The sequence below is a fragment of the Falco biarmicus genome, chromosome 12 (genome assembly GCF_023638135.1).
Source record: "Falco biarmicus isolate bFalBia1 chromosome 12, bFalBia1.pri, whole genome shotgun sequence".
In the NCBI taxonomy this organism is placed as follows: domain Eukaryota; kingdom Metazoa; phylum Chordata; class Aves; order Falconiformes; family Falconidae; genus Falco; species Falco biarmicus.
Genome location: NC_079299.1, coordinates 9,758,898 through 9,785,585, shown reverse-complemented (window position 1 = coordinate 9,785,585; position 26,688 = coordinate 9,758,898). Strand labels below are relative to the sequence as shown.

The window sequence follows — 26,688 nt, the reverse complement described above, 5'->3', positions numbered from 1 at the left end:
AACCATCTACATTTTATCCTTACTGGTATTTATCTGGGTCTGGTTTGATACATCCTACCAAGGTAGCACGGAAAATTGTCATTGTTTGTTTATGAGTACACAGAACATTTCAGTCTGTAAAGCCACAAACCAAATTACTTTCACAGCAGAGAAAAAAAAAATCATTTAAAAAGTTATAGAAAGATTAAAATAAATCACTGGCTAGCTGAGACTTCATGTGTCTCTAGTTTCAAACTACACAGAGCTTCGTAAGTGGGCTGGAAGCTTTCAGTTTATAGGAAATAGAGACCCAGACCCAATTATAATGGCATTGCTACATACGCACTGTTCCAGTACTACCTGTAAACCACATCTCTTTCTGAGTGATTCTGATGAGTTCGAAATAGCTATGCACAAATCGGGATGCTCATTCTTATTCTCTAATAATCTAAATGCAGCATATAATTAACAAGGCTGTAAGGAAAGCAGTGGTAGTAAAAAGGATAGAACCACCTGTATACCTTTAAACTTCTCTCTGGTTCTCAGATTTCAGTGTATTTATATTTTATTGCCTCATCTTGTTTGGCTGCCATAGTTACACAATGACATTATGACAGAATAAAAGACGTGTTGGAAGGAATGAAAAAATACTCAGTCACTAGTTTAATTGGCCCAAAGGTACAGAGAAATCGGGGAAAAGGGAAGATATCTATCATTGCTTGCTTAAAATATTCTTTGAAAGGAATGCTGATGCACAGACTTTCACTTATATAAGGAAGGTGAATGATTTAATCAGGTAATGATGGATTCAGGTGACATTTAGTGTTAGGCTCACTGGAGGGCTGCCATCTTTGCGCCAGAGCCAAGGTCCACAGACTACTGCACCAAGACGCAAGCCTCCACACTATCTTTCCATAAAAACGATAATCTTAGCTACCAGTAAGGATGCTGAAAAGCCATAAAATCTTACTTAATTTGCTTTCACTTCCTCCACAAAAATGATGTACCGTATTATAGGAGTCAGCTTTGAGAGATGCAAATTAACCTTTGGAAGCCACTTCTGTCATGTGCAACTTCAAATCAAACTTTATGTTGCCCATTTTAAATGTCACCTTTCTGAATTTACATAGATAGTTCTAACTTGCCTAATTTAAACGTCCTGATTTTTTTTATTTATTTATTTATTTACTTACTTATTTACTGTAAAGCATTTGTACATTTACAGGTCAAATTAGCTCAGTAATGGGTAACCACTCTAGAGAGGGCTGAAGAACCTGAACACTAAAGGGATTAAAAACAACTCTGGGTAACCAAAAAAGGCGAACAAAGTACAAAGCACTGCCATCTATCTCCTAATTTAGGCAGGCTTTGAAGACCATAGGAACTACATTACTGCAGAACTGTAGAGCTGAAGGCTCTTAGATGATCAGCATAAAATGAGATAGCAGACTTGGTCTAGTTCACATAATGACCAAAAAGACAACAGAATTCCCAAGATGGAATATTTCTTGTTGTGTTAGGAGACATGGATAAGCAACAAATCTCAGGGATAAAGCTCTTAAATGAGAGCGAAAGTATGATTGCAGGGCTCCTTACTACCAATTGCTTTACTCACCCTGTGTATAAACAGAAGATTGCCTCAATACTGCTCATCCAACAGTTTTTCCTTAAAAACTAAACATATAAACAAAAAACCCAAAGCCTAGGAACTACAAGGAATATTAAATGCAAAATGTTTTAGCTTTTGTGGGGAAAATTCAAACACTGTCCAAGGAAATAATAAGTAAGGTAACACATTTGCAACAAGCCTTACCAGGAAGGCAACATATCAATACCTACACATTTCACACTGCCTTTTCATGCTACTCTAAGGAGTGCAAGGACAACAGTCCTCAAGATTTGGAGGGAGGAAGTTGTCTAGATGCAGGCCATTATTTTACAGAGATAAAGGCTAAAATAAAACAAAATAGTAAACTATCTTTGAATCTGTAAGTCCTATCATCCTTCTACTGAAAGCAAGAATATAACTTCAATCCCCTTGCAGAAACATTTAAGTTACAGGCACTGAGTAATTACATGTTATTAATGAAAAATGTGTACTCACTAGTCTTTACGATAACTGAGCAAATAAAAATTATGAGAAAAGTATTTACACTAAATATTCACTACAAAATACCTGGTAAGTACGAGGTCTCTGTGCTGAACATGAGACTTTGCATGCAGCTGACAACTGCAAAGTCTATTTTTTCTCCTTTTTCTTTTAATGAAAGCTCAGAGTTTTCAAAATAATACAGTGCACAGCAAAAACTGTGGAGAGACCCTAAAATCAATGGACCTGTAACTATTTTTAGACATTGCTATTTTCTACTATCCCTGATGTTAAGCCAATTTTGGGAAGATTTGGCTGTGTGTGTTTCTGTGAGACATTCACAATCAGCCACCACGTAAACTATCCCAGAAGCAAACTAAGAGCTGCAGCTGAATGAGTCCTAGGCTGAGCAGAGAGAACATCCAGTTCTCCCATCCCTTATATGTCACAAAAGGGGCAGAATATCATTAGATTCTATTGTGACCTAAGATTATGCTGATTTTATATATTGAACAGGGTTTTTTTGGTGGGTTTCAGTTTTTTAGAAGTAATTTCTTGTTTCTATTTTTTTTAATATTGTTGATTTTTATCATAATCTATGCGTATGTTGCCACACTCCCAAATGTATTTATGTGCTATGTTAAAACTATATATTCAAAAAAGCAAAATCACTCCTCCTTGTAATTCAAGACAGGGTCCATTTCATTTCTTTACTTTTAAGAAAATTAGCAGGGATTGCAAGAGGCAGGAAGAAGAGAAGAATCAGTCAGCCAGGAACGGACTGTTTTAGACTACATTGCTGTCATCTGAAAGGGATTGATGATCTCCATTACTCTTAAAAACAGGTGTATACATTAGAGCAACACCTGCCTCACGGAAGTGGCTACTAGGTATCCTGTGATATTCACTCCTGTCTTATACAAGATGCTGGTGTACAGATACCGTGCTGGCTTTCTGAACAGCTGCCTCTGGCTTTCACCTACTGAGATTTCAAAAGACTCCTTTGAAATGGCAAGAATGGAAAGACTCCCATTGACTTAGCCGAAAGGACACCAGGCCTGACATGAACACAAGATGTGCTTCATAATCTAACTTTATCAGCTCAGCCTTGCTCTTACTGAAGTCAGGGCAGTTTTGCCCATGATTTCAACAAGAGTAGCACTTCGGTTTTACAAGTCTGAGCTAATTTATTAACTGATGAATGACAAACACAAAAAGTTTTGAAAGTCAAATGTTCTTTTTCACTGAATCTATAAATTAAGTACCCATCACAATTAAATTACTAGCGTTTAAAATAAGCAGTTCTTTGAGCCAAGATATATTATCCTTACATATGCACAGTTACAGTATTTGACTCTTTATAAACAGTCTGGTTTACTACTCTGTATTTATAAATTTCTTGGGGGTTTCATGTTTGCAGTTATGTAGTAATCAACTTATTTTAAAAGCAAGCAGAGAAACGATGTGATATGAACCAGGAAGTGAAATGGTACAGGGAAGAATGACCTCTAGGAAACACTGGGACCAAATTCAATCATTTAGAGCAAAAAATCCTCCAAGGAATTATCCTTCATGCAAGCCTAAAGGCAGAATTTGCCCATTCAGAACATGAGCAGTACCTTTTTCTTATATATTTCTTGTCACCTACCACAATCCATGGTTCGATTCACCAAAGTACATTGTTTCCATTATTCTGGATGGTATCTGAAAACTCCTAGTAGGTGTGTCAGTTCAGTCAGCACCATCACTGAAGATGCTACCATGACATTATGATGGTAACATACTTGCTATTCTTAGTTTCTTCATTGTCGCTTTTCCATTGGATGGTTGGGTTTGCCTTACTGGCTTTTTTTTCCTTTTTTTTTTCTTTTTCTTTTTTTTTTTTTTTTTTTGTCTTCACCTCTTCACTGCACTGTCACCTGCTAATGCAGCTAGCGCTCTAACCATACTGAGACATTTTGCACAGCTGCCAGTTCTAACTTGAGCTGTGTAGCCAAGCCCAGGTTGCTAATCTGGAGAATGACGTCCCTGTCTTGTGCTTCCATGCCCAGAAACTTGCTGTCAGTGGTGTGGTGTAAAATTGCAGTCTACCTATTACTGCCAGGAGTCAACACTTGAATCAGTTGTTTCTGTGGCATTTTTCAATGCTCAAAATACAACTAAAATACTCTTGCATCATTTCAGTTCTGTAGGACAGCTATTACATAGCAAGTAAATACTATTTATAAAAAGAGACTTGCCAGCTGAAGTTGGTGCTTGAACCTTAGCAATCACAAAATACAAGCTGCTTCAGTGGAAAACCTTTTTGAGCTTTTCTGAAAATGTTCTTGAAAGTGAAGTGAAATCACCTACCTCTTTTTTTTTTTTTTTTTACTTTTTCCAAAACAAAGACTTGAAATGTACATACTGTTTCTGCATATGAGCTCATTTTACATAGGAACCCAGGCCACTAGGAACCTCCACAGGAATGTTTGTTTACTGGTTGGAAACATTGTATCAGTCAGCTCCATTAGAACAAACGAAGTACAATGTTTCTTTTTAGTGGCTACATGGCCATAATAAAATGGGAACTTCCTGCAGGGAGAAGGACCACATCATCCCCCAGTAATAGCATGCGTAAGAGCAGAATAAAACGGCCATTGCCTCAGCAATGGAGAAATTAAAACATTCATTATTTTTCTTATTAAGTTTACATTAAATATGGAAGAATGATATTTCAGAGATCTTGAAGAAATGTTTCAAATTTGGGGTTACATGAAATTACAACCTGAAACTAACTTTATATTCCTTATCATCACTCATTTTTAAAAAGAAAAGTATACCATCAGATTGCCTGGTCTTTCCTGACAATTTCAGGTGCTCAACATCTATGAAAATCAAGCAGGTTTATTGAGGAGCTTAAATTTGGACTTAGCAACCCAATTTTAGTCTCTGAAGTTTGAATTTAATTTAATGTGACACTATATTCCTGTACAGGCCAAGCTTGGCCTCGTGTTCTTTAAATAAAGCACCTTCAATTTTATGTGAAAGGATGATATCTAAATCAAAGTAGAAGGTTATTTTGTCTCCACTGGTTCTGAAGCTAGAACAAGTGGTCATGCAAATTACTCCATTCATTCTAATTTATGCCAAAATATGTGGCATATTTGTAACAGGTATCAAGAGTAGATTAGTACAAAGTACTGGGCAGAGACCAAAAGCTGCCAACTTACTGTCCTTACAATGTGGTCTTACAGAGATATTTGTTGAACCTGTGTTCAGGAACAATTAGGGCCACTGTGTATTGTATGGGTGAAAGACCAGTTATTAATACACTGATATGCACAAAGCACGTCATCATTGCATTTTGTTCCAATTTTAAATGCACTGGTGCTTTAGCAAAAATAAACTGGATTTCTGCCACAATTTAAGTATGGCAGTGGTGTAACTAGGAGCAAAAACCCAAGCACAATCCCTGTGTGCCAGCCACAAAGTGTGTTCAAGAGGCATCCACGACAGCCTTCAGAAAATAGTTTTCTTCACAACAATCATTTAAGGGAACCCATGAGAAACTCATACACTGTAGACAAATCTGAACGTGCACCGGATGGCTCTAGTATTTTTCTGTTTTTCATAATCAAAATAAATGTAGCAGTGGGCTTAACAGAACAGACAGATCTCCTCAAAGAAGCCCAAAGGGGTTTTTCCATGAGTAATGTGTGTAGGACCAAACACAGCGACAAATGAAAAGGTACAGTCAAGGACCATACTATTTCACTTTGAGGAAAAGGAATAAAAGAAATTCAAAGAACAACCAACCTTGAATTGTCCTCTTGAAGAAAGCCTTGCAGGCCTCACAGGAAGCCACTCCATAGTGGTACCCCGATGCAATGTCACCGCACACCAAACACAGTCTTTTGGGCATCGAGTTCAGCATATATTCACACTTGGTCTGTGAATCTTCAGCGATGGTACTGGAGCAGTCGTCATACCGTTTCCTGACCGGCCCATTGCCCCCAAGCCCTGTGGCCGAAGGGTAGAGGGGAGGTGAGTCCAGCCCGTTCTGATGTCCATTCATGGTGGAACTGTAGCTCCCGCTGGCGTCTGAGGAGCCACCGGGGCTGTGGTGGTTGATGCTGTCCGTCAGAGAGGCAGGGCTCGACGGTTCCGTCTTGATGTACGACGAACAGCTAGAATCAATGTGTCGATCTTTGCTTGACATTCTGCAGAGAAGCCTGTAGTGGAGAGAGAGAAAGAAGAATCTGTGTATTAAAGGCAGTGCTCTTTAAGGCTGCTCTGGAAGGGTTAGGGACTGCACATCATTCATTCATTAGTCAATACCTCTTGTTCTACATGAAGGTAATCAGCATAAGGGCATGACAGAGCTTTGTCAAAGCTCCAGACAGGCAGTAAACAAAAACTTTAAAGAGACCAAATCCGTCTGTTGTCCCCTCCACCTGCCCTCTAGGCTATGTGTCAACTTCACATCAATTCTAAATTCTGAACTTGTCATCTAGCCAGTCAAAAAACTTTAAAAATCTTCTTAGATGACTTGGCTATCAAATGCCTTCCTTTTTCACTAGTACTTCCTTTCTGTAAATTCTGTCGCCATCAGGAACAAATATTTCCAAGTTTGATCACATAAATGTTCTGCTCTGTAATTAATATTTGTCAAGGCACTTGGCAGAAACATGTATCCATCCACTATTGATCTGATCCCAGAACTGAAGAGCAAGTCTCCCACAGTCTTTTTTTTCCCTTTATTAATATTGCTTTATTATAGATACAGCTATTTAGTAACAGAGTAGCACATCAGCTGGGAACCCTAACAAATAATTAAGTCTGGACTCCGTTTTCACAAAAATCTAAGTGAATTGATTCATCAGCTCTGTCTGCAATTACTTTCTAGCCATCATCCTCAGACTAACCAGTAATAACTACGCCACTATCCCATACATCTGCAGCTCTATAGGATCTGACATTTCATGCGTTCCATTCTTGGATTTAAAAATACTTATTTATTAGAGGAAATCTTAGATAGAAGTTCTGTCTTTCAGAACATGAGATTCTGTCTTACTTCTCAGTGCTTATGTTTTGAGAATTAAGCATCTGAAATAAAACCACGTAACATCTGATCTGACAAATCAGTATTTTCTATCAGGGAAAAAATGAGTCTTCTTTGTCTATTCCATTCCCAAGTTTTTTTTATGATTTTAATATGTATTTTAGGGAGAACAAGGGAAAATAATTAGAAAGCTCCAAATCAGATACTATCTTCATTTTCTACAGCTGTGATTATGAGACCACAGTAGCAAATGGCCTACCCAGCATTTTCCTGACAGTACTCTCAGAAGCTGCCAAAGCACAGATGACAGTTACGAGCGTTTCTCTAGAAACATTATCAGCCAAAAAGCAACTATCCCAAAAGGCCACCCACCTGAAACTATAGATTCAGGCTTTCAAAGCAAACCCATGACTCCAGACAATATGACTGACTCAAATTTCTGAAGTAATTTTTTAAATCTTTCTTGTCTTCGCTTCTTCATCTTTTCATGTTAAAAAAAACCTAAATAAATAAAATCAATTTCCATCTCAAGATCTGGAATCAAATTCACCAATGGAAAACAGACATAAAGCCAGACAGTTGCCTTCCTTTCTAGTGAGAGTAACCGAGATCAGAACCTGACCCCCTTCAATAAAAATAACTTCTTAGGATGATATTTACCCTAAAATCAGTGCTCATGGATCTTATTTAAGACCTCTCAATTGTTGTGATTTTTACTGTAAAATTCTACTGCAAACAAACAATACGTGAATTTTGGAAATCAGCTAGATTGATGTGCAGAAACGTTACCCTCCACACTTAAAATCAGTACTTCTTTGGGGAGGTGGAAGGAGCAAGATATCTGGTGTCAGCAAATAAGCCAAGGAAATGGGAAGGTTAAAGCCGTGAAAATATCTTATTACATGGACCACCTGCTTGTGTTGTCCTTTCCTCAAGAACTGGAGGGGGGGAAATCCCCTTGCCAGCCTGCAGTAGTGTGTGCCTTTTCTTCTGCATCTGCTGCCTTGTAGCCGTCACTGTTAATGAGTGCTGTAATTAATAGATAGCTCTCTCTTGTCTCTCTACTTGCACTCTGGGCTAAGCACTTTTCTCAAGTCAACGTTTGAAAGAAAGCGGGTCGGCACTGACTTACAGCAGCTCTGCGAATTCCTTTTAATTTAGAGCACTTACACCACCACTCCACTTATTACCTTATAATTACTGGACCGCTCTCACATACATTACGATCTTAGACTAGAGTTAGAAGTTATTAGGGTACTAAAACATGGTGTCGCTCTGTCTCTCTCCTCTTTCTTTGACACTGAATTTTATACAGCTATGATTAAAAGTATCAAATTAACTTACACATTCTACCAACTTATTCTTTATGTTAATTTTCTATATACTAACACTAAGGTCCTTTTATTGACTAAACAGGTACTTGGGCTTCTTTTCACCTTCCTTCTGCTAAGACTCCGTAGATAAAATCTCAAAGTACAGCAACAGGAGTCACTGCCTACAGTCTGTCATAACCAGCTTGATGGCATGTTCTCGTCTAAGACTCCCACAGCTTATTTTTTTTCTTCTCTAATTTGCGCCATAATGAGCTCGAATGTCACCCCTTCCCAGAAAAAACATTTGCAATTAATTAGTCGTCCAAATGCATGTAGTTTTAGTCAGTGCAGAAGTGGCTATCTCCCACTCCAAGCAGTCAGAACCAAAACATAATCACAGTTCCACGAGCATTAAAATCTGATCACCAGCGTTGCTTAGGCTAAAGCCAGTCCGCTGATGCTTCTGAAGTAGCAGACTCAGGTACTAACCAAGACAGAGCTGCTTTCAGCTACAGCTTAAACAGTACAGACCGGATTGGTCCCCGCTGGCAAAGCAGAAATGCAGTTAAAACATTAACCATACCAAGGAAAAGCAAAAACAACAGTGCCTGACTCAGAGAACAAAAACTTTCTCAATCCCCCAAAGGCAAACCAGCGACAAGGCTGGGTACCAGCTGTGGGTGGGCAACAGACACCTACTGCTTTCACTCCTTTCTTTACTGTACCGCATCTGAACGAAAGTAATTCAAGAGCCATCTTATACGGATGGCAGGTGTGACCACCATCAAATTATCATGCTGAACATTTGGAATAATGCCTAAGCTAGATCTCTGTAAAATCCCTCCCTCAGTTCCCTCCTAATTACTACTTAGCTCGTTACACTGAAGAATTCCTAGACACCACTGCATTATAGTCTAAAATACAGTTGGAGCTTAATTCTCTCTTCCTCTCTGTGTCTGAAATTCTACAGCTCTATTATTCAAGCCTGAAATATTCACAACTATCTATAAATTCAATTGTCAGCCAGTGGGTTTTATTCTAGACCTCACTTCAATCTAAAATTAGAGGCACTAAAATTCACATTAACTCTAAGAGGAATGTAGTGAATAAGACTTTATTTCAAAAGAACACCTTTTTGTCAGAAAGAGCTATTTTCAAGATGATGGCTTTATCTGCATTCAAAGAGAATAAGCCCAATTCCACATTGTGCTGTTAATGCAAAAATTTTAGGTCACATTGGATTAATAAAAATCTAAATTTAGTTAAGGTTTATGAATAGAAATAACATGTGTCATATAAAAACGTACAGTATTTATTTTAAAGCGTTGGTGGGGTTGTGGGTTTTTTGGTGGTTTGTTGTGGGTTTTTTTACTAGACTTTAAGTCAAATAAATGGCATCTCTATTTGTGGTGGGCTGCTCTCACGTAAGTTTTCTAACAACGGGTCGCTCTCAGGTAAACTTCCCTTTCAGTAACTTTAGGGAAAGTAACTCGCTAGCTCTAGAAGCATTTCCATGCCCACATACAAGAGAAACTACATAGGGTGCTGCAAGCCTCAAATAACATGCAACATATAGCATGACTCCTCACATCTCTACTAAATTTACTTTGTAACTTCCTCATTTAAATAAGACCTGAAGTCAGTCACTGCTGGCAGGAAAGTGTAACGACAGAGCACTTCAATATGCAACTCCTGCTTTAAAATGGTCTTAAACAATAATGAATAAATTGTAATGCTATGTGCTTGTAAAAGTTGAATATATTAAGAATTTATTAATGCAATCACATTTATATTTCCATCTGCCTGCCACATTACTAATGATATTGACAGTGCTGACACTGGCTAGATCAGTATCAATATACAAGTGGAGTACAAAAATTAACTGCATCTGATTACAGTATATCGCCTTAAAAAAGAAAGCCTTGCCATTTGAGCCACTGGGAACTCTTCATATTCCATCCATACATCCAACTGGCTCAGAAGGTGACTTTTCCCTCGTTTCCTTTATTACCAATACCTAAAGGAGGTCAAAACAACACACCACTACTTCAAAATCCACGAACACACCTCATGTTCACTTTTCAAGTAGGAAAAGCTCTGCTTACAGCATCATTCGCTATTTCATAGTTGCACTGGTGGTTTCAGTGACAGTAATAATTAGTCATAATAATTAGAGTAAGCATCTTTATTATAGACTAACACTTTTATTTGCACATGAAGTTTTTCTTTTCCCGAAGAGAGAATTACACTATTTCCATAAATGTCAGAATAGGCTGTTAGCAGTTGACATTTTTTAATGACAGCTACTACGTAGGAGCATCAGCAAGGCAAGTGTTATTATGCACACCTAGGTATTTTTTACGCTAACAGTGCAATCCATCTGATTTTCCTCCGATACATTCCTCTAACTCACATGGATGTCAACCAAAAAGGTCGTAACTTGTTGTCCTCATATTTTAACTACGAAAACCAACGTGTCAAAGTCAGTCATGGTCTAGGTGACACACTAAGTCTATAGCTGAGCCAGGAATGGAAGCCAGCTCCTTGCTTTGACCATAAAGGCCACATTTCTTCTCAAATACCATGCTTACTTCTGGTATCATTTCACAGGTCCACAGCTAAAGCAGTAGACAGAAAACAGTGCAGCATGTTCCAGTGATTTCCCACACTCTGCTTCTCTGAATGTAAGAGGGAGAAAAACTGTTTCTGCGGAAAGAAATGAAAATGTTGCTTCTCCCACCCACGCCCACGACAACACCTCAACACTTTCACCAGGTCCTGTTAAAGAGCTGAGTAACAATTTCAGGGGAGCTGCTTTACATGGAGCATTTTTTTCTGCTTCAGCTAATTGCACTCAAGTAAAGTGGCAAAATGTGAATCACTTAGTAGGAAAATGGGCACCAGCTGCTATTGTCAGAGAATGGAGATGCCGAAGAAAAGGAAAGTGACTGAATGAAGTGTCATGTCAGAAATCAATGGTGCAACGTGTGATTTGAGAAAACATGACTGCTTTACAGAGACAGGGTGTCATTATGGCATCACAGTAATACGATGCTTTGACAACTGCTGGGTCTAACATATCATCATTGCATTAAGGTGCACTGGCTTAGTTGGGGGAAGGAAAAGAAAGGATTTCTGCTTTTAATAAGAAATATCGTAAGGCCTGCTTGGTTAACCTAGTGGATGAGAACATTAATTGCAAAGTATTCTGAATCTTGTCCCATGCACACACAAACAAAACTGTTATTAAGCATTAGGTCTTTATTAGTGAACACACGTGCACAATCATGTAAAGAATACCCTGTGCAAAACAGAATGGCTGCGGTGGGGAGGCTTGGGTTTGTTTGGGTTTTTTTCTTGGATGTGGGGAACTTAAATAAATTTTGAATGTTTCGTTGTTTTTTTGTAATTTCTTCTTTCTTTTCTGTTTTCTTGACACTTTCACCATTTCACCTTGATAAGGGAAAGCAAAGCAAGCCAATGACTTCTTCTAGAGCAGCTGTCATAGCCACCAGCAGCCAGAACAGAAGAAGCAAGGCTTGAAGCCATCATGTTGTTACCAGCAGTGGCCTGAGTTAGCTGACGATTGCTGACAGAGGATCCAGCTTCCCGAACAGTTATTGCTGCCCTGTGTGCGATCTACCCAGCTCTGCTAAAGCACTTCCTACGTACAAGACAGTGGAAGCCTACACTACTGTGTGGTCGTTTTTAGTGTAACAAAAAAAAACATTATCTGAGGCCCTTCACATTTGCACTTAATCTGTTAGGCTGCACTTCATCTGTTTTCCTTGCTGCCTTCAAAAAAGCAAAATTTTACCGTGGCTGACTTGCAGCTACTGCAGACCCTCCAAAATGAGGGTGAATTATTTTAACCACCCACCACCACCACCACACATAAATGAATTCATTATTGCTTCCCTTTCTATTTCAAGTTGATTCCCTGTGCTTCCTGGTTGATAAACTTTGTTAACAAGAAGGAAATGATCCTGAGATACCCCAACGTGTTGCAAATTATCACTGTTGACAGCTTCTGCATTTAAGGATTACATGTGATGCAACAATGCATACTAGTGTCATTTATCTTTAGCTCATTTCCTTGGACCTATTTCAACTGACGATGAGCATCTCTTGTTTATAGCTCTAAATACTGTAAGTGAGCAACTGGCAAATCAATAAAACTGTTAAATGCATAATAATACAGTGTAATTACTTACATGATATTTTGCATAATTAACTGTCTGAGGTGTTCCTTGATATAATGGATACTCAGAGTATGGAATAACCGATAAGCCTATAAAACACACCCTGTTTATATGAACAGAAATTATGTTTAAAACTCTCATTCTAATAATCCAAATCGGGCTTTGGCACTATATGACAGAAAGCCTTCATCTCCTGCCAAGTCTAAATCAATTCTCATAGCATTACTTCATAACTAACGTGATATTTCACTGATGATGACTATTACCCTGATTACTTGGAAGTAATGTAGCAATAGCAAAAATACACTTAAACAAACTACTGCTATTTAATCAATATTATTGAGACAAACTAAGTGTTTTAATAAGTCTGCATAGATGCACTAATGCTGGTTTAATTAAATGTATCCTTAGACATGCACAAGCTCTGTAGCATACAGATCCTATGGTTTGACAGACTATAACATTACTCTTCTGAATTTAAAAGCTGAAGCACTTACAGCCAACAGCATTTAAATCTTTTCAAACTGCAAAATAATTACTCCTTATATCGGGTCCTCTTTTGGGAACAAAAAGTAAATAGGGAATAATACTCAAAAGACTTTGCACCTTTGAGCCAAGACACCAGACATCTGAAGAGGTGCCAGCCCTCAGTGACACAGTTGCCCAATGCATCTAATGTATGTCACCACAACATGCTTACAAAAACAAACAAACAAACAAAAAACAACTGAAAGGCAAAAAATGAAGCTGATCTAAAAATCACAAACCTGGCTTTTAGTTTTGCACGTGTGCATGCAACAAATATCCCATCAGCTGTATTATGCCATCACCACAGGAAGTTTCCAGCAGAAAAGACCTGCCTATGTCCACAGATTTCATGTATTTTAAGTAGAAATAGATACTTTTTTGGTATGCCATGATGAACAAAAAAAAAAGGGGCGGGGGGGGGGCAAATACTGAAGAGAACACAAGAAGTAGATGTCACTTTAAATAAAAATCGTTCTGGAATGCCTGAAAGTTATAGAAAGAAGGAATATATTGATTTTGTATTTTGTGTATATTTTATGGTTCTGATACAACTTAAAACTTCAGTAAATACTTCATACACCTACTTAATTTTTAGGTTTCTCTTTTTCTCCTGTGTTTCTAACATTTTTACAGTTTGAAGTTGCAATCGTCTCATTAGAATACCTTAAACTTACCTTCTCTTGTTTACTAACTTTTAGCCTAATGGTAAGTATTTTTTGTTGCTACAGTATGCAACATGCCTCGAACAAGCTCTGCAGCAAGAGAAGAGTGGAAGGCGGCACAAACTCCCACTAAGAGATTTCCCATGCCCAAACAGTTTCAGCCAAAAGGCTGTGATGTGGCTACTAGAATGATGGTGAAGCCTCCTCATATGAAAATCAGCATATTGATCAGGAAGAGTAAGATTTTGTTACTCTATTTTCAAACGGCAGACTAATACTAATTCATGTCTTATGTTGGAGGAAAGCAAAAACTCTGATTAAGAAGTTAGGTGTTTTTCTGTGATGGAACATCATTTCACTTGTGGTTGTACTCTAGTGGTATCAGGTGGAGTCCACCTGGTATCTCTAGCCCCCAGAGGACACGGGGAGGTGTCAAGGAATCATCTAATTATTAATTGTGAGGGTCCTTTTTATTAAGAGAAATCAACTGAAAGAGCAGAAGAAAATGAAATGCTACATTGAGCTACTTCAAGGGAGAAAAATATAAAACTACAAAAATAAGTCAAGATTTATTCAAGAACATAACAGGCTTTCTAAAGAGGGATTATTTTGAAATGATTACAGCATCAAAAGCAGTTACTTGCACCAGTCAGAAAGCCAGTACTACAGATCAGAGAGAGGTAGCTGTCAGTCATCACTTTCCAAAAGGAAAAAGAAGACAAAAAAATGCCTTCAGTCTCAGGAAGGAGTCAAAGTTTGCATCACCAGATTTTTCACAATTTCTAGCAGCAATTTCCTTCCATCGCTGAAAGGCAGAGTGTAGGTGTGTGCACACCATGTACCTGTCTCCCCACCCAGCTCCCTCACTGATTTTCTGCAACTTTATAACCGAAGAATTATAATTTGTCAGCCAAGCTCTGTTAAATCGGAGAAGCGATTAGAAAGAACATACCAGAAACAGTATCCGAGAGTGAGCGTCTTAAAAGACTCAGGACTAAAACTTACAAAGCAAATGATCCTTCTCCCACCCCCTCACTCAGCTGGCTCCCAAGTATGTCCCATCCTCCTCCCAGCCGCACGCCACTGATTTTAAATCCCCCCTACACATACACGTGCGCACGCACAAGCAACTAAAAAGCTACTTTTGTGAGTTGGAAAATGACGTTTTCCTGCAATCAGTGTTTAAGTGAATGTTTGTCCCAGTGTGTTACACCATGCTGTCAGCTAGCAGCAGGGAGTCGTTGAGTTGTTACTACATTTGATTTGACTGCCAGTAGGAAGCTTTATTTCTACCAACTGTTAGTTGCCAGCTCAAAGGATCTTCTCTTACTTCGAGAGGTTTTTGGGTTTTTTTAGTTCTAGTCTATTATTTTTCTCTTTCACTCTGAGGACTTTTAGTGTACAGCAGAAGCATCTCCACATCTCCATGCATCACAGCACTCTCGTCATTTATACTTGCTGCCTTAAACACAAAAATGTAATTGTATTAAGGCAACTTTAAGTCAATCCTGACACGCATCAGAAAAGTGATTCTTGTATCTGGATACCTGAATGAGAGGTGCAAAGATGAATATTTGCATAAGCAAACTGAAGCAGGGGCATTCTACTCTGATCTTTTCCAAAAAATGTGGGATTAGACTGGAGGAATAGGTAGGGAAACATAACCTGGGTGGATCTTCCTTCCAAGGAGAGCATTTGCTACCCAGACCTTTATATGCTTCCCTGACAGAGGTTTTAGTAGGACTTTTTGTTTGCTTGTTTATTATTCATGTATATCCCAAAAGGTTTCTCCTCTGTCAAACAAGATCCTATAACTTTAACAGTTGTTTACAATGCTTCCTCTTCCTACACAATAATGATGATTTTGATAATTAGGATCTAATTATAATGGATCTGACAACAACTTCCAACAACGAAAAGCATCTTTAGAAAAACGAAAGCATATGCGTGAATAGTGCAGGGAGGTGGGGTGGGGGAGAGAAATACATTCCTATGAGACAGCCTGAGAACTCAGGCTGAATGGAAAAGTAATTAACACTAAAGAGCTAAAACTGTAATTAAAGAAAATTTCATTAAAGGGAGGCAGGTGATTCCACTTTCCTAAATATGACAAGGTGCTGTATAAAAATAAAACAGCAGCCGGTTTCAGTGAGTGGAGTAGGAAAGCCATGTCTTTAACCAGATCAAATTCTCGAAATTGGCTGTCAAGACGGGATTGTTGTGATTTATACCCGTCTATCAAGCGCATGAAAGAGAGAGACAGGAGAGGAAAAGAGGCAAGCTGCTGTCGCTTCCATTCGCAAAGCACCTTTAATTTCCACGGCACCATCTGTTACCAAATCTAATTCACATTCCTTCCTAATCTGGTTTAGTTCTGTAATACTAATTCTTCCACTACTCTTATGAACATCACTCTCAAGAAAAAGCTTTGGTTCTGGGTTGGTAAAAAATTGAGTATTATACAGTTTAGGTTCTGGTGACTTAAGTGAAGCATGCTGCCCATTAAAATGCACCCCCGGTAAAAGGATTTGTTTCCAGTCAGTGCAGAGATACAGAACTGCTCATATTTGAAAAAAAAAATCATGGGGGAGGAGGGGAGAGGAAAAGGGGAGAAAAAGAAGAGGAAAAAATAATAATAATAATAATAATAAAAAAAACCCACAACACAAAATGCAGCTGATGATAGGAAAGTAGGCTCTGAACATGAAAGCAGAGGTTGTCATAAAATACAATTGTTGTCAAGTTTAGTCACTTACAGTACTGGCTATAAAATCACTTTGTCACGGTCTCATAACAAGGGCTTGAAACTGTATTTTTGCTAAGGAAACTAAAATGAGTGAAATGTAAGATTCTACAAGGGAGAATATATTTCTTTCAAATTATGAGATGCAGACGGCCGTAAGAAACCAAAAAAGGTAGGGACAAAAATTCAAAGTGGTTTACAACAGTCTCCTGAGTGCCACGGTCTTACGCTTAGCTGCGTGATGATGACAAAAATCCCAGTCACTTTTGTGGGACTTGGAAACAAAGTAAAGGACCAGCCCTTTCCCGTGGCTGACTGCTCCCAGTCCGGCAGCCCCTCATCCGCTGGCCCTAGGGGTGACTTAGCTTTCTTCCCAGTTGCCACACAGAGCTCCTTGACAGGTCCTCTTGAAGTCAACATAAAAAGGAAAAAAGGGACCTAGATAAGTATTACTAATAAGAGTATTGTGGTACTATTTATTAATAATGCTCGTCCTTCACTTAATGATTTTAACACAGATCTTCAACTGCATATCCCAGTACCACTATCTCCCTCTTACAGATGGGCAAAACCAGACACAGAAAGCTGAAGAGTTGCCCAACACTGCTCAGCTGGCCAACGACACAACATGGAACGGAATCAAGGTCCTGGGGAATCCCAATCCAGTATAGTTTGCATTATTTCTTTTTTTTTTTTTTTTTCCTTTTTCTTTCCCCCCCCTCCCCCCCCCCATGGCTTTGATGAAAAAACACCTTGGAAGTCTGAGTATTTATTTCTAAGAAGGGAACTTGCCTTGAACTTCCAAAATGGGACCTTTGTTACTTTTATAGTTTTCTTCTAAATAGGAAACTTATTGTAAGGTTAAACTAAATATCTTCTTATTCCTACATTAAAATGTTTATTTTTTGTGTTCGAGTAATCCCAATTTCTTTGGTGTAGCCTTCCTAAAAATAAAGCCTATGGCAAGAACAGCTTTAGCCAGCACACAGGGTGATGTGTGAGCAATGTGTAATTGTGAATAGTGCAAGGTTTTTATGGTTTTGGGTGGGGTTTTTTAAGAATTTGAAATGGAAGAGGCAGACAACACCAGGAAAATAAATTGCTTTGATAGAACAGTAATATATTACAAAATGCAAAAAAGTGTGCTAGTTTGCATTATATGCAAGAGTAATGCATAAACAAATTCCTGGCAAAAGAAATTACAAGTTTGTAACTGCTGTGAAACATCCATGAACAGAGATGTCAGTTCTAAAGACAAACATGAATTCTGAAGAAGTCTCCTCCCATATCACTGCTTGATTCACAAATTGCTTAAATCATCTGGGTAATTTTATGAGCAGTGTTGGGTTTGTTATTTTTATGGGAAGAGTAGGCAAAAAAAGTAAGATCAAATTTGTTCCAAACACAGCACATCTGCCATTTACCATGGGTCAAAACCTTGGGTACAGGGGAATAGATCAGCAACTCTGAAGCTTTGCAAATTTATACTAGCTAATGGTGTTATCCTCCAACCCAGCCTGTGATTTCAGAGGGTCCAAGGTCCTGATACTCCGATATGCGAGATGCAGGTGGATTACCATAACCTAGTACACCAAAAGAAAACCACACTAACATCAAAGGATATTTTATTTTATTTTTTTTAAACTAAAGCATTTAAGTGATATGAGCCCTGGCTGCTAATGCACAACATTTTTATTTCTACACTGGGAAGACCCTTAATACTTTAAAATGAAAAAAAAAAAAAGAACCTCTTCCTTTGCATTTTTACTCATTGTTTGTTTGTCTATCTTGATTCTGGAAGCACTAGAAATTAAAAATAGCCAAACCAAATAGCTGAGTATGTTATTTGGGTATGATACTGACGACCGAATTTATCATATGCCAAGATAAATCAGATAATTTACAGAAGTAAAACCTATGCAGCTTAAGTCTTTTCTAGTCTGTCTTGTATTTTAATGTGTGATTACAGATTTTTCCAAAAATAAAAATACACAAACTTCTGCCTTTTCACAGTTTCTTGTTCTTCACATATTACTATGTGTAATTCAAACCTAGTCATGCCACTGGGTTTACATGTCAGAGATTTGCCTCTGGATATAAGCAGCAAAGGTCAGGAAGTAATGACTTACACTTTTAAAATGTTTGCATGACTCCAGCAAGTTTGTAGGATGAGCTTTTCACAAATTCCTGATACGGTTTCTACTGTTTTATCTTTCGCCTTCTTTTTTGGTGGGAGTCACAAAGAGAAAAGAAGGAAATCCGGCATATTCTAGAAAAAATGTCTAAAGTAACAAAGGTGAACCAGCCCAATTGTTACATTCAGAACAAGGAAGTTACTACTTGCAATGCTAAAGCAATTGTATCAATATGCTGCAATTATTACATGCTGAACCCATGGTCACCTCTTCTTCTGTAAGAGGTCTCTGAGAGACTTACCCGTGCATAGCTTTACATGAACAGAGCAGCATCTCCATACTGCACACTGCAAATTGCAAGTGTGTTTTAATGACAGATTCGCTTCAATTATTCCAACAGTATAAAGTCTGGATCAAATATTTATTTCTTGCAGGTCTAAAACTTCTGATTAAGTCGACTGTCCTTGGGTAAGCAACCAAAGAAAGACTGGCCTGAAGAGAGCACTGCACTGCACTCCACCGTTAAACTGAATTAACACACAAGTTTGATCCTGAGAAGTTTTGTGTCTTGCTAGTTTCAGTACAAGCACAGGCTTCTCTGCAAACTGAGTTATCAGACCTGATCAATTAATGAGAATGCATTAACTGATAATTTTACCAGACTGGGCTTTACATTTTTTCTATCATGATAGGACTAAGGCCTAGCATAAAAATCCACCTGCATTCCGCTAAGCACCTGCCTAGAATATACATCAAAGCTGCCCCAGCTCCTTCACTGGTTCTTTACATAGTAGAGGGTCTGACAGTAACTGAGTCTTTGTATCACTGCTGCTTCATGGAATAGCCTGGAGTTCTAAAAAATAAATTATGAGCAACCAAGATAACACCAATACACTCAAAACTTGAACTGCCTACAGTTGGAAGCTTAATAAACTGAGGGTGTTTGTGGAGATCAGCATGAACATCTAAAGGAGGCCACTCTCATCTACCCCTGGATGGCTGCATCAAACATACTGTCAAATCCCAAACAGGACATCAATGAAACATCCATCATAGGACAACAAATAATGATAGCCAAATGATGATGCGGGATTGGCTGACTGTACATTATACGGGCACAGTGATCCTACGCATTGTATTAAATATGAGAGCCTAAGATTTATGTTATGGGTGATAAGGCCAAGAATGCTGTAAAAGTGAAAAAATATGGCAACTGTATGCAGTACATCACTACTAGGATAATTATTTATATAAAAACTTCCCATTCTTACACTTCCAACATGTAGGGATAAAATTCATATATTCAAAGAAGACATAATAATAACCTGTCAGCTTGTTGTGATAGATACGTTTTTAATCCAAATGACCACAGTCTCCAGTCTACCTGTCATAAAAGGACACCAAAAAATGAATTTTCCTTTCATAATTCTTTAAATTGAAAGGGAAAAACACAGAAGCATGATAAGTGGCTCATTCCAGTGGACAGATGGACAGGCAGTAGCAAAATGTATGAACAAAAGGCACTGTTCCTTCACTAATGCTGTTTTCACTTGTTACACGCCACAACTCAGAGACAGGGAAAGTGCTCCTCCTTCCTTTGACTTTTCAAGTACATCCCCACATAATCTAAGTTATATTCCACACAATAAGAGATTGCTCTAAAGACTAAGGTGTATTACACTATTTAGCTGTCATTTGAAAGCAAACCTGCAAAACCTAGCACGAAACCACTATTTCATGTACATCTTACTGACTCGAGGCACTTGCCAACAAAGGTCCCCTATTCTTAAATTCTCTGCTACTAGGGAGGAGTATCCAACCTGTATATTTTAATTTCTAAAAATTCACTCAATCAAGGAAGCTTCAGAGAAATTTAATAAATCTGTCTCTTCAGATGCAGAAGGAAAACTACACAGTCCATTCCTGTCCTCTCCACCTACCACACATACAAATCCACACCACACTTTTGCCACGCATCTTCCCCAGCCTGCTTTTTTCCAGGGGTAAAAATCACAAAGAAATTTAACTAAGTTAATTTTAAGTGCTGAAAATGTAGGCAGACTCCTCAGTTATTTCATTTTAAAAGATCTTCATTTTCCCATCTGTGTTATGGCAATTTTATTACACATTCGGCAAATTTACAGTAACAAGATGTTCCCCTGACAAATTAATCACTTTCCAAGCATTTTATCATATAAATAAAATATCACCTCAAGAGAGAAAATCAGCTCAATCAGTTGATTTAACCCATCTTTCAGGGAACTCGTCTGAAACAGATTGAGCGCATTTTTTCTGAAGAGGGACTGCACACACATCCTCCTGTACTCCCAGCTCATATGGTGAGGTTTTTCCAAAAGAAAATGTTTAAGACTAGCTGATAGGCTGCAGCATTCATACTGTAAGGAGTAGCTTGCTGCAATGACAGCTCTCCATCAGGAACAGAGATTTGTTTAGAAGTTGGTATGGGTTTTAACCAAGGACCTACATTTCTCCTTTGATCACTGCCAACTATTTCTGCAACATTGCTCTGGTATTTTGCAACAACCATAATGTAAAACATATATGGTTTTTAATAATCAGCTCTAATGTTTTAACAATCTCACCATGAAATAACACAGGTAAAACTCCAACCGGTTTTGCAGCTGATGAAATTTATGGCTTTTTGCTTGGCTTTTTAAAATTCCCCGAGTGCTCTCTACTCATTTTAGAAAGTAAATTCTGCTTTTATGAAACATAAGAGACTGGCAACATTAGCAATGCAATGTATGAACAGTAGAGAAGTGGGTTCAATTCAAGTTTTCCCAAACTAATCCTTAAAACAACTCAATGCCTTTCCGGAGAGAATCTGTCACTGAAGCAATTTAACATTTCTGCCATTTAACCTTTCTCCCTCTGCCCTGCTTTCTGCATTCTACTTTCCATTCAGAGGCTGCCAACAAGTATAAACAAGAACAGTAAAGGACTAACTCTGTTTATGTTACTAGAATCTAAAGTTGTTTAAGCCAAAAAAATTTAGCCAGATTTGTTATTTTTTACCTGGACTTAGTAGTATCAATAGAGGCTTTTTGCATTTATTCCAACATTTTAAAAAAATACAGTATCAAATCACCATTTTGCCAGAAGAACGACCCTGCCAGACAACACAGATACCCAATTCTTGCAACATGACTATACTCTTCAATGAGATATTTACAATATTCTCAACCACAGAGTTGTAGGTGCCAAAGAAAAGAGAATCCACACATCTGGACAGCCTTTTCATCCCCTCAGCAAAATACTAACTTTACTTCCACAAATACTAACGCACGAAAAACACACATAACAACACAATTCACTAACCTACAAGCAGGAGAACAATGTGCTTTACGGAATGCTATCAAATAGCAACATAGATGCAAGTATTTGCTCCTTAGCCCATATAATTAATAATGCTGAAAAGAGCCATATTAATACTACAAGGCATCAGTATTAAAAGCTGCAGGCTCTGCAAAAGCTTGAATGCCTTAGGTGTTATCAATAATGTTCAGATGAACAATTATGAATTCACACACAAATACAAAATTCCATATCCTATATATATATCTTTTACCTGTTAAAGCATTCCTGGTTTAGGTAGTTAAAAAAAATTACTCTCAGAAGTCATGAAACACACTGAAGAATTCTGACCATAGGCCAGAGCAATTCCAGTTCTTTAAATGCATGTTGAAAACTTAAAAAAAAAAAAAAAAAAAAAAAAAAAGCCAAACAAGCCAAACACAAGACAATTACTTATAGTACTTCTTAATCGTATTCTTTTCTATACTGGGAAAATATAAGTATTTGTTGCAAAAGATGCAAGTGAACCAAGCCAACTGGAAAGGTTTATTATACATTAAACACTTCTTCCAACTACTTAGCCAGGAAATTTACATGTATTAAGTGACTTATGCATACAAGCTTTGCAGGATCAAGTCTCAAAAATCAGTTTAATTCAAGAAGCAGCTTCTTTAGCTTTCGCTAGGAAAAAAGGGCATTCTAAACATGAAGTACGCACCATGGGATGTTTGCTTCTTTCCCTGAAATGTAAACAGTGAAAATAAATACTTTTTCCTGTTCTAATTAATGTATGTTTTTAAAAGACTTGAAGCAGCTGGAACCTTAAAGTCAATGGAAGATACTCTGTTCTCAACCAGTATGCACAAATCAACCATTTTTTATCTAAGCATAACTAAAAGCAGTACTCTGCTTGACCAAGAAGCATGAAGCTCAAATGCTGCAATGAGAAAAAGCAGAAGAAGATGCTTTCTCCTCACATCTTTAAAATTGAGCAAAATTCAGTGTTTAAGTGACATCAGAATACAACTTTGAATCCAGAATCCTGCCAGATACTGAAAACCCAGGTGTCAGTGCAGCCACTGTGGGACCTGACGAATCTGATCCCATGCCGTAAGCAAACAATTGCTTTCAAGATTCAGTTTACCTGGTTGAAGGATTTGGCCAGCGTTTTAGAAAAAGTTACACAATGTTCAAACCAAAGCATAAGAATACATAACCATTCACATAATGAAGAGCAAATCTTGCAGACCTCATGTAGGGTGGAAAGCTTCAGCTTGAGAAACAACCTCAGAGAACATTGGGTGTTCTCTATTTAATGCAAATTCCTACTAACATCCATTTATACTGACAATATCTAATTGAGGCAAAGTGTCTTTGTTTGGTACTCCCTTCACAGCCTGCTAGTGGACTTCAAAAATGCTGCACATGGCACTTAGATGCTTTGGCCTAAATGTCTGAGATGCATAGACCTCCTTCATTTGGCTTTTGAATTAAAAATTGAACTCCCTTTTCAAAGTCATGTCCTTGCAGTTTGAAAGTGGCCACTAATCCTTTTATACACTATAGAATATTTTCATCATTTTTTTTCGTCTGCAATTGTTTCCTAATTCACCACAGAACATATACTGCAGTCCTAAAATCATTTAACAGTGGAGTCGATCCACAGGAAGAATGAGAACTCAAAGACGTGGGAACTTAAGAACATAGAGTTTAAGTTACTTTCAAAGGTTAAATGAATCTACATTTAGTGGGGGGATTATGTAACTTTGGGGATCACATTTTAGATAGAAAATGGATATTCACAATGACTCAGATACTTTAAAATAGTCTCCAGCAACTCAACTTTTGCAAACAAGACCTCTCCCATCTGAAGAAGATACAAGACACAGAACCTTTTAATTTGAAAGATGACAAAGTGGATTATCAGTTAGTTACACGTGCCAGTAGGGTGATCCATTACCATGGACGTTCTACTGCAAGTACATGATGTCGCCTTAATAGTAGCTAGAGCCTTATTGGCTTAAAAAAAAAACGTGAAAAGGGTTTTGCATGTGAATTGAACTTAATAGGTTTGACATGGACTAACCTTAAAGAATCCAATCCACTCAAATCCCTTTGAAGGCTGCAGCTGAATTTCATGCAAATCTTAGAGAAGTAGCCAAGCTGCTGGGATTTCAAGATGCTCTGTCCCCTTCTTCTGCAGATCTAAACCCAGGCAAAACAATGGCACAAAACCCTCCCACAATTTCAAGGATTCCTCTTAAGGTGATCCTGGTTTTATTCTTTGGCCCAGGGAAGTCTGACATTTAAAATTTGAAAGTAAAAAGATTCTGACATCAGGAAGCATATCAAAATATGAAGCCAATCTTTTTTTTTTTTTTTTAATACAGCATTGGACTAATGCTTCATGGATTTTAAAAATAAAATTTGACGTGACACCACTATTACTAAAACGCTTAGAACAGAATGATGCAAATGAGTTTCCTATGCTCAAATCTAGCACTAATGATTTTTATCTTTTTAAAAAATAATTATTTTAGCAACAAATAATCCGTCATAATCTGAACCTTCTGGTGGTCATTTTGAAATTCAAGCAAGCAACTTTGAAATAAATCTATTCATTTCTTCAAGGCCACTGTAACAATATGAAATTCTGTTTGCTCACACCCTTCAAAAATATCTAAAAAGATCTAAGTGTTCTATGTACATTTATGCAGGCAGAAAAGCATATATATGTATTTGTCTGTGTAACAATATATACATTGACAGCTGCAAAATTATTTGTTTGATGGCTGGATTTAATCTTCACCTGATAAACAGGAGAGGAAAAGGGAAAGGAAAAGCATTTGTCAATTGCTTTTTCTCTTAGAATAAAGTACAGATGACTACAAATGTAACTAACTATAACCAAATCAAAACCACACAGTGTGTATAAAGCACCGACTATGCAAAGCAGTTATAAATTCTTGGTTAACAAAGGGCACAGAAAGCCCTTAAAGGAAATATTTTATTTCTGCTAAATTAATACCTAAAAGCATTACATTTCATCAGTTTCACTTAGGTTTAAAGTCCCCAAAGATTCTCCTCCTGAAACTGGCTATATTTTATGTGCAAACCAGGCTGAGAGCTATCTAAATCTAGATAAAACTCATTGGCTTGTAATCTTCACAATGATCTATACATCTAAATCTATATGCAAATCAAATGCTCTCATGCATTAACACATTCCAAAGCATCTAGGAGTAAGAGAGTGCTTTCTCCCTCTCACAACCCCCCTCCTTTGCTCCTCTCCCCCTCTTTATTTACACTAGCTACCTAAATAATTCACACTGCCTTCTTTTCAGCCTGCATGTTCTTCTGTTGAAGCCTGCAATGAGCTATTGCAGTAACCAGATGGACACATGAATGCAGCAGGTGGGACAGATGGCAGACCGCCCTGTCTGACGCTGGCTGCCTCAGCTTGGACTGCCTTTTCCTTCCAGGTACATTATCATCAGCGTAGCAGAAAGCAGCACACAGAGGGAAAAAACCTTTTACATACAATACTATACGAATTAGTTAAATAAATGACCAGATGCTTATTTGCTTTTTAAACCAAAATGTAATTTACTCAGAGCGTGCAAGAAGCATTTCCCCTCCTCCCTTACAGAAGAGAAGTCCACCTCTATTCTCCAGAAAGTCCCCCGAGTGGTGCACATAAAACAAAATATGCCTGAAATCTTGCAAAGATCTTAAACTAGTGACTTCACAAAAATTTTGATTCAGCTTCAGCTTCCAAATACCTCTACCCTTTCACAGGTAAATGTTCTCCTTTTTTCCTATAAATCTATGTATCTTCTCATACATAGTCGTAGGTTTTAGATGAAGTCTTCACAGCTATTATACATACAGTGAAAAGCATCAGCTTCAATCTGAGTAGCATGTTCCTTGAATGAATTTCTTCTGCTTGCCTTTTCAGGAGATATATAAAACTAATAGTTTATTACAAAAGATTTGATGCTTCTAAGGAAAATTCAAACAAAACCTGAGGCAGTAAGTGTTTCTTTGACCGCAAAAATTAATGTTTTAATATGTTGCTTTCCTCTCTGGAATGCTGGGCAAAACACAGTGAAGATGAGAGCAAGAAAAAACTGTAATACACGTTTTGAGCAAGATCACATGAAACTGAAAGGGAAAAAAAAAGAAATTAGGAGAGTTTGACTAGCATCAGTATCATTGTAGGGCAGAAGTTACTCCTTTTTTATACAAAATATATTGCTGTCCAAATAAGCATAACTGATTAACTTCATACTCTTTTCAAAGCAGCAGGCAACTGATCCAGTGTATTAATTGAAATCACTGTTTCAAGGACAACTTTTAAAAAATCATATTGAAAAAAAGGTATTAAACGTAAGCAGTCGGTCAGGCGCTCTATGCAATCCTGTACTATCCAGATTTGTCTCTCTAACCTCTTCCCCCACCCCTTGTGCTATGTCAATGACAGCAGCCTGTCTGCCTGTCTCCCTCTCACAGTGCTTTTCACTCTCCCCCCTTTCCCTTACGTGCACCTTCCCTGAACTGACATCTAGAAAACCACCCACCTCTCCCTCAAATATTTCTGCTGATCTATAATAAAACAGTACGTGCTTCCCTATTAGCCTGAAGTTCATGCTTATTTTAAATTTAAAATACAAAATAA

The 26,688-nt window shown here is 37.8% G+C and overlaps 1 protein-coding gene across 33 annotated transcripts in view; it reads right to left on the bottom strand.

The window, feature by feature from the left end:
- The window catches only part of ESRRG (estrogen related receptor gamma), a 408,522-nt gene that overhangs the window by 122,458 nt on the left and 259,376 nt on the right, over positions 1-26,688 (bottom strand). For 32 of the 33 annotated variants that reach the window (XM_056357274.1, XM_056357252.1, XM_056357267.1 and 29 more), the window contains one exon: positions 5,867-6,282. In XM_056357274.1, coding sequence (XP_056213249.1) covers positions 5,867-6,269 — 403 coding nt within the window. In that variant the 5' untranslated portion in view covers positions 6,270-6,282. Of the gene's footprint in view, positions 1-5,866; positions 6,283-22,728; positions 22,748-26,688 lie in introns of those variants that run through there. The other variant, XM_056357271.1, reaches the window with a different exon arrangement.